This window comes from Etheostoma spectabile, chromosome 13 (assembly GCF_008692095.1).
Source record: "Etheostoma spectabile isolate EspeVRDwgs_2016 chromosome 13, UIUC_Espe_1.0, whole genome shotgun sequence".
NCBI lineage: Eukaryota > Metazoa > Chordata > Actinopteri > Perciformes > Percidae > Etheostoma > Etheostoma spectabile.
The window spans coordinates 7428030-7437554 of record NC_045745.1 but is presented as its reverse complement, the minus strand read 5'-3'; the positions used below and the strand labels follow the sequence as shown (position 1 = coordinate 7437554).

The following is a 9525-nucleotide window of genomic DNA, read 5'->3' as shown; positions in this document are numbered from 1 at the left end:
CACACACGAAATTGATACAGTATTAAATGAGAACACTGAGCAGCAGCTGTGGCAAATGTGCATCAACAATTGTCCACTTAAAGGACTGGTTCTTTTCCCACTGACAGGCTCTGATTGTTATTCTAAGTGTTGGACGACATTATGGAAAGGATCCCTACAGAGATAGACCTTTTTAAAGACCTTTTCGTTTAACCAGGAACAGCTCTGAGATCACTAACGCTTAACCCACCAGACTCCATTTAAAAAAACAACACTTTTAGCGTGTATAGCGCAAAAATATTTTCACATGTAAAATCTGTAAATTATGTTTATTTCAACCAAAACTAGAGTTATGATTGTTGGAAAAGTGTTAAGACTACCCAAAACGGCTTTTCATAGTTGTATTTAGTTTCTGTTGACTTTGAATGAAGTGTATTCCCCGATGCTAAAATGACTGTTTATTTACATGGAGTCTGGTGTCTTTAGAGAATGCAATTTTGCAGATGTTTTTATGTTTAAAAAAAAAAGTATCTTACTCTTTAACAAAAAGGTCGACCTTCTTAGAAATCCTTTCCATAATGTTGTCAGACACTTAGAATATTAATCTGAGCCTGACAGTGGCAAAACGAGCACTACAACGTAAATACAAGCTGGACAATTGCCATATTAACTTACATCGAAGCTTGTTTCGCTGACTGCCGACAGCATCGTTTCAGCTTAATACTGGACCAATGTCAAACATTGTTGTTCCCATCAGTCACTTAGACACAAAACATAGGTTAAAAAAAACAAAGTTACCCTTTTAACCAATAAAGTGTAAACACCTTGAGTGAAACTTCCCTTAATACTTTTCCTGCTTGAGCATTTTTTGTCCAATCAGTACACTTCAAAAACTTAATGTGCAAAATAATTGTTTTTCTCAAACATTACATTTTGTAATCATCAGGATTCAAAATTGCAATTAAAATGTTATCAATTGCACAGCCCTATTCTGAACACAACACTGTATAAGGGATCTGTGTTGCGTTAGGTGGCGGGCAGGGTGGGATTACCTTGCGCAGCACTTTGCCACACGGGGGCCAGCCACAGCCTTGTCCCAGGCCGTTGATGAACCAGAGCAGCGAGAACATGGGGACAGTGGAGGACCAGGAGAAGGCGACATTGATGCTTCCCACCAACAAGAGTCCGATGGAGAAAAGCCAGCGGGCGCTGATCTGATCCGACAGTACGCCGCTGATGAACTTACTGATGGCATAGGCCATGGTCTGGCTGCTGGTGATCAGACCTGTAGAGACACCATGAAGGGCACTGTTAAAGCATTGTACACAGAGAGACTATGTGAAAGGAGACACCTAACCAGAAGGTACCCAAAGTAGGATGAATTGTAATAACTTTGGTGACCATCTGACTTTTCATCCAGCACTATAGTCAGCCCAACATTCTAAATTGTCAGATACTTTGGGTTATAACCAAATACCTACAAAACTAATGGCATTCCCATCAGCTTCAGCTGTACTCTGTGTTAATAAGCTAATGTTAGCATGTCAACATGCTAAACTAAGCATGTGGACATGGTAAATACTATACCTTCTAAACATCAGCATTGTGGCTGCCCGATCTGTACCAGAAACCTGATCTGCACTATGTGCTTAGATGGTTGAGGTTAGCCTTCGGCCCCAAATTGTTAGGGTCGGGGTAGCCTTTAGGTAAGGGGCTAGGTAAAAAAGGGGTTTCCAGTACAGATTGGATGACAACATGGGAGTATTAGCATTTAGGCCTAGCTCAAAGTAGAGATGGTCCGATACCATTTTTTGCTTCCCGATACCGATTCTGATACTTTAACTTGTGTATCGGCCAATGCCGAGTACCGATCCGATACCAGTATGTCATATATTTCATTATGTTTTAACAACTGTATACTTCTATCCCTGTACGGATGTGATATGATTACTATCTTTGTTGTTGGTCTGGCTCAGGTTAAACTCTTTGTGAAACATAAACAATCATCCAGTTTGACAGTCAGTTATAACAGAAAAACAACATAAAACGACTTTAACGTAGATTTTCTGTAGCGCTTTATTATGTAAATGTAAATGTGCTGTATTTATATAGCGCTTTTCCAGTCTCTAACAACTGCTCAAGCGCTTTTACATCTACAGGAAACATTCCCATCACAACACATTCATACACTGTGGCCGGGCTGCCGTACAAGGTGCCACCTGCTTCATCAGATAAACATTCACACACATTCACACTCCGATGCGCAGCACCAGGGCAACTCGGGTTCAGTGTCTTGCCCAAGGACACTGTCGACTGACTGCAGGGCGGGGATTGAACCACCTACCTTCCCATTGGCAGGCAACCGCTCTACCACTGAGCCACAGCCGCCCAGCCGATTATGTGGTATCGGCTCGGTGCATAAACTCTACTTTTATACTTACTTCCCGATACCAGCATTTTAGACGGTATCGGGACACCTCTAGGTCAAAGCACCACTCTGCTTAAGCACAGCCTCACAGAGCTGTTAGCATGGCTGTAGCTGCTACTTGTGCAGTTTAATATTCAGCACATTCTTGACTGTGCTTCATTTATTAAGCTATTAGCAAACTGCAGCTTTTCACTGATGTCAAGAGCAGTGATGAGGAACCTCTGTCATAGCTGGGGGGGGCAGGAAACTTCACATAGCAAAGTATCGTTTTAGACCAGGGGCCAGCAACATAACGCCCGCGTGATGGGGCACTAGCGGTATGTGTGAATACTAGCAAAAGAGTTTTTTGGAAATGTTCCAATCTGCATGCCAAATGACCTCTTTCACAGCCTTTGACTGAGCACAGCCTGTTGTTTACGGTTGTTTGGTTGACTTTATCCCCCATCTTCAACTCTGCTGCTACTACTAAGAATAATCTCCCTACACTGCCTCTGATTGGCCAGTACTCATTGCCTTCTTCAAAGAATCCAGCGCAAAGGACAAAAATAACCGGCCTGAGCGGGCTAGGTGATGACGGCAGGCTTAATGCCGCTGATATGGCACGATGATTGACAAGAACATTATAAATGGCACTTTATGTTAAAAAGGTTGCTGACCCCTGTATTAGACATTAACACATTCATGTGCATGTGCAGAAGGTGGGGTGTGCACACTTTAAATCATCAAGCATTGGGTGAATAAGCTTAAACAGCCTGGAAGCGGTTGTATCTCTGTGTCCAGTAGTGTTCAGTATGCCACGCTGCATGCTTATGCCTTTGCACTGTGTATGTTTGGCAAGATAATTAAGCCCGATTTAGGCATTATTGCACATTGATTTTGCCCAACAATAGCCCCATTACAGGCCTAATGAGCGTTTAAGGAAAAATGGCTCTAGTAATGCTACTTTCTCACCCAAGTCATCTTTGTCCAGTTGGATCTCCTCCATCACTGATGGCATCACGAAGGAGAAGGTCTTCCTGTTGAAGAAGTACAGCGCGTAGCCCATGAACATGCAGAAGAAGATGGTTACACGGTAGTAACCGTAGCCTGTGGCCCCCATGACTGCACCCGAGTGAACAAAAACAAGAATGACAAGGGAAAAAAAACTATTTCCTCAGAGTCTTTTCTTCAGTGGAGTCTTGTATTTGGGTCCTCTGGCATCTGGATTATAGCCAGCCAAGCTGAGAGCCGCGCCGGCTGTAATCAGCAGCTGTTGTTGGACTGCTCTTGGTAAAAAGTCAACGATATCAAGAACTTGTTTGCACTGGAACATTAGAGATATGGAATAAGACGTTGCATTGGCTGGGCAGCACTGATTCAATCTATTCAAAGAGGTGAAACACTCTGGATAGCACTCTTCTTGCAGGCTGGACGCTCAAATGTTCTATCTGTGAGGCTGCTGCTTGCAGAAGTGATGAGAGAGGGGAAACCTTACACCGATCTGAAAATGAAAACAGCATAATAAATAACTTAACTAATGACTGGTCATTCTAGAACTGCCAATATTTAGCACATCAGCACTTGGCTTTAATTGGACTAAGTGGGCATATAAAAGCTGATTTAAGGATATAATGTTTGCCCTAGTGGTGCACGAAATGAGCCTGCATATTACGAAGTATGTAAAATGTGATAACATGTTGTGTCTGCTTTCGGTATTCTGCTAAAATACGCCAAATTGTGCGTTGAATTTAAAACAAAAGAAAGGTAATCATTTCAAACAAAGTCTTTTATTGAACAAATTAAACATCAAATTAAATATACAGGCACCACTAAAAAGAGTATGACAGTTACACTGTAACTGTACACTGTTATTTCCTTTCAACAAAAAAAACAACAACCTGAGTGTCTACTACGACATGTCGCAGCCTTTGCGATACGTTTATTGCGCCAGTTGAGACGGCGTACGTAACAAACAACGATACGTGCAGGCAGCTTTCACACACACACACCACCACACACACACACACACACACCACACACACACACCTACACACACACCCAAACCTACAACCCAACACAACACCTACACACACACACCACAACAAACAACCACACACCACACACACACACCCACACACACACACCCCACACCCTTTGCCAAGTTGAACTCTGTGTTAACAGTTAAGTGTTCTCCACGTTGGTGTTAGAGGCTGTGTTTTGGTCATTTCCCTCCCCACCTTGCTATTTACAGCCCATCATCGTTCGGATAAAGTGACATTCTGGACCGTTGTTCGGTTAACTGGTTTTGAGTTAACGGTGATAGAGGCCGTGTGGTGTAGGCGGGTCTCTCAGACCCATCCTCCGACTAACCAGAAATACATTCTTATCGCTTTCCTTCTATTTCACATTTATTGTCATGTCTTGTGAAACTTTACGATAAAACAGTTGCTGAGCATTCATTTCCTGCCGCCGACTATTATGCCAACACTTGCCGTTGCGTTGACGAACGTCTCCGTTGTCTGGCGACTGTGTCTCTTATGCACGTCACGTACACCCCGATCGACTTGTGGACTATAACACTTCACCGTTAAAGCCTGTTTCTGAATAAGCACACTGGTGTATTTATAGCATACTGTTGGATGATAAGTGTCGCTGTATGTAGCCGGGGACGTTTCATGTTATCGTTTTATTTTTGCCCTATCACTTCTATGTTTCGAAATGGATTTTTTCATAGTGCCTACTGCCTCACTCGCTTCAGATATCATTCATAGCATATGTATGTATGCATATTTAGGCAGTGAAGTTTTGGATATTTTAAATTACACTATCTGGAATGTTTTTGTAATTATGGATCTAACTTAAATAACTATTAACTTGGATTGTACTAGCTGAAATTGCATGTTTCCTAACTATAATGTTGCAACTATTCAGACCTTCAAATTGACTTTCTACACCACCACTTGCTCGACTCCGGCCATTCAAGTCAATTCGAAATATGGCCGACACCCGAGCAATAAAATCACGTTTCTCTCCGACCACTGTGCTATATCAATAGCGTTTCAATAGCGAGAGGTATCATTTGTATCTTGATGAATGAGTACATTCTGCACATTAAGGAACGTGATTGTAAGGTTGCAACTTAACTTACACCCCTCGTAGCCTACATAAATACAAAATCATCTAGCCTTAATGCCTTGTATCACAACGTAATCTGAGCGGATCACATGTTGCCACATCTGCATTCGCTGGGTGGTAACCTCAATGTAGCTATGTTTTACTTACACGTATTGAAATGTAACAGATCAAACACGTATCCATGTGTATAGCCTACTGTTATTAATTAACTTGTGATGCCGTTGCAAGAACGAAGACCAACGTAGGTAGCTGCGTGATGCCTGTTTGAAATACTGCAAACGTCAATAAATCGACCAAATGTTCATGTGTCTTATTTGTCATAATTGTGTTAAAGTAGGGTAATGACGTTTTAGCATTGGTCAATGTATTTCCTTTAACACACGCGATTCTACATTGCATATTGAGTTTGAATTTGTGCACACTGTTGACGTGTGGAACTTTGGTTTATTTCTACCACACCAGCTGTTGTGTTGCCCATGTTAATTTAGGTATTTTAAGTGTAAATGAATTCGATATGAGCCATGACCGATGCTAGTACTTGTTGTGTGACACAGTTATCGGCGCGCACTGGCGCGCTGTTCTGCTTATTTCAGCGTCTTATTTGTGGTTCCATCTCAGAGTCAGCAAACACTTCAGAAGTTTTAATAAACGTCTTACCCCTTAAACCACAATTATGACCAAAGTAAGACAGCATAACATTTGACGATGTATTGACGTTGCACTATTTCAAACAGGCATCACTGCAGTACTACGTAATCATGTTAGCGGAGTTTCTCCTGGCACCCACACCACAATCTGCCTCTACACCAGTTAACTTAAAACCAGTTAGCACCGAACACCGGTCTCAGTCTACGGGCACTTTTTCATGTCAAAAGTGGCTCCTTTAACTGGCGTGCAACCCTGAACATATCGTGTGTCCTACGCTGCTAGCCCTTCAACTCAGGGGACCTAACGTTAGGTGGTTGTATTTTTAGAAGAATAAAAGTTACGACGAAGTCCGAAGACCTCAAATAACCAGTGGCCTAAGTATAATTTCCAGTCCAGTTAACGTTAGATGATATGCTCACTGTATGTTAACACTTTAACTCCGACTGAAGTTGGACTCTGACGGGGGAGGCCTTTGGCAGAGATATGCTCGCACACAACAGCATTAGCTAGCTAATGGACAGATAAACCCGCCAAACAACCATTCTCGCCCCTGTTAGTACAAAATACCCACAGTTTAACGTTACTTGTGGCGAACTGATTTGTGGGTCGGACCGTGCAGCTATCCTGAGTGTCCTTCGGGCCTACATTTGACCAAAAGCTGACATAAAAAGCAAGACAAGTCGATGTTCGACACCGTGTGATCCAGCGTTTCGCCGTCTCGTCTAAATGAGGAAATGCTTGTTAAGCTAGCTGGTTACCTTTCATCCGCGTCCCTCTTCCTGATCCCATCATTGAAAAGATTGCTGCGCGTTCATGAATCCGCAGCTCTTGAGCGCGTCACCGTGACACAATGACTGAAACGACCCACTCTCAGCCACCGTGGCAAAAGAGTTCATGTTGTTATGAATGCATCAAAGTTATACATATGGCAGATGTCTGCTGGTATTTTCAATGCACTCACGCCGCCAATCTCCATATAAAATATGCGACTTTAAATGTGTAATTAATCACGACACAGGCATATGGAGCCCTTTATTGTCTAATATCGTTTTGAATTAAACAGTTGACCCTGCAGATTAGGTTGGCATCTATTATTGTCATATATATTATTTATTAATGTGTCTATTACCGATATAAACTATAGGCTACCGCAGTAGGCTATAATCTCAACAATTATCTTACATTGCTCACTACTGCCCTCCTCTGTTTGGCTGGAGGAAGTTGAACTAATACTGAAACATCCTTTCTCAAAACAATGCTGTAAACTAGTCCATGCATTTGTTACGTCCAGGATACTGTAGTTCCTTATTATCAGGTTACTCAGATAAATCCCGTAAGACTCTCCAGCGGATCCAGAATGCTGCAGTGCGTGTTCTGACCAAGAACTAAGAAATTAGATCATATTTCTCCTGTATTAGCTTCTCAGCATTGGCTTCCTGTTAAATCCAGGATTGAATTTAAAATCCTTCTCCTGACCTACAAAGCTCTAAATGGTCTAGCACCAAGAGCTCTTAGTGCCTTTTTGCCCCACTAGAGTGCTACGCATCCATAAATCAGAGTTACTTGTGATTCCTAGAGTCTCTAAAAATAGAATGGGAGCCAGAGCCTTCAGCTATCAGGCTCCTCTCCTGTGGAACCAGCTCCCAGTCTGGGTCGGGGGGCAGAAACCGTCACCACATTTAAGAAAAACCTGAAAACCATTCTCTTTGATAAAGCTTTGATAAAGGGAGTGAGGAGTTGCAGCGTCCGCCTAGCAAGGCCCACCTTCTTCTCTTCATAGTCGTCAGATTAATTTACCATATAGTCAATAATATAATAAAAGTAGAGGGAGGCAGGGCAGTACAGCCTGATCCGGTTGGGGAGAGTTCTAGCCCGACCAAGCTCCTCTCTTTATCCTGTCTCTCTTAGTTATGTTGTTATAGTTCTAGACTGCCGGGGGACTTCCTTTCCTTCCTTTCTTTGACACACGGAGCGTTTCTGTCCTCTCCCTTTCCATCTGTGTGCACCCCAACCCACAAATCCTTGTTACTAACCTAATTCTGGGGAGTTTACTCCCGGAGTCCTTATGTTTTCTTTTTGCCCAGCATGTTTCCTTGGATTAGGATGGCACCAAGATCTTGGTTGCTGCTGTTGGCGTGGTCCTGCTGCACTACACCCTGCTGTGTCCTGCTGTGTCCTGCTGCACTACACCCTGCTGTGTCCTGCTGTGTCCAGCTGAACCCTGCTGCGTCCTGATACGTCCAGCTATGCCCTGCTGTGTCCTGCTGTGTCCAGCTATGCCCTGCTGTGTCCTGCTACGTCCAGCTTTGCCCGCTGTGTCCTGCTGTGCAGCTGTGTACTGCTGTGTCCGCTGAACACGGCTGCTTACTGTTTCTTACGCCAGCTATGCCTGCTCGTGTCCTGCGCATCCTGTTGCATCCAGCTGGAACCGCTGTGTCCTTGCTAGTCCAGCTATGCCCTTCTGGTCATGCTACGTCCAGTGCCTGAAGCCTGTCCGCATTGCCTGTGCTGTGTCCTGCTGTCCAGCTACCTGCTGTGTCCTGCTGTGTCCAGCTATGCCTCTGTGTCCGCTACGTCCAGCTGCCCATCGTGTGTCTGGCCTATTACGGTCAAGTATGAACCCTGCTGTGTCCTGCTACGTCACTCATGACCCTGCTGTGTACTTGACGTCAACTGAACCTGCTGCTGTCCTGCTGCATCCAGCTGAACCACTGCTGTTTCATGCTGCGGCCAGCTTTTTGCACTGCTAGTCTCCAGCTATGCCTGCTGGTCCTGACTGCGCATCCAGCTGACACCCTGCTGTGTCCTGCTGTGTCCAGCTTGCACTGATGTTCATGCGACGTCAAGCTCTTAGCCATTCTGTGCTCCCGATAAGTACAGCTGACCCTGCTGTGTCCTGCTACGGTACAGCTATGCCCTGCCCCCCTGGTCACTACTGCGTACTGGTGTATCCAGCTGAAAACTGCATGTGTCCGGCTACGTACGGCTTTGATGCTGTGTCGGCTGTGTACCAGCGGTGTCATGCTGTGGGGTCCAAGTGAAACCTTGTGCTTCCTGTACGTCCCCAGCTATGCCCTTCTGTGGTCTGCTGAGTGCCTGTGTATCCAGCGAACCCTGCGTGTCCTGCTACGTCCAGCTGAACCCTGCTGTGTCCTGCTACGTCAAGCTATGCCCTGCTGTGTCCTGCTGCGTCCAGCTGAACCCTGCTGTGTCCTGCTACGTCCAACTGAACCCTGCTGTGTCCTGCTGCATTCAGCTGAACCCTGCTGTTTCCTGCTGCGTCCAGCTTTGCCCTGCTGTCTCCAGCTATGCCCTGCTGTGTCCTGCTGCATCCAGCTGAACCCTGCTGTGTCCTG

General features: G+C 44.5%; 1 protein-coding gene across 1 annotated transcript in view; it reads right to left on the bottom strand.

The window, feature by feature from the left end:
* The window catches only part of LOC116701059 (glucose-6-phosphate exchanger SLC37A4), a 31825-nt gene extending 24644 nt beyond the window's left edge, over nt 1–7181 (bottom strand). Inside the window, exons 1-3 of the mRNA XM_032534626.1 lie at nt 6928–7181; nt 3359–3887; nt 1032–1264 (exon numbers count right to left, since the gene is read on the bottom strand). Of these exons, the coding sequence (XP_032390517.1) occupies nt 1032–1264; nt 3359–3506 (381 nt within the window). The 5' untranslated portion in view covers nt 3507–3887; nt 6928–7181. The remainder of the gene's footprint in view (nt 1–1031; nt 1265–3358; nt 3888–6927) is intronic.
* Between the last annotated feature and the right edge of the window lie 2344 nt (nt 7182–9525).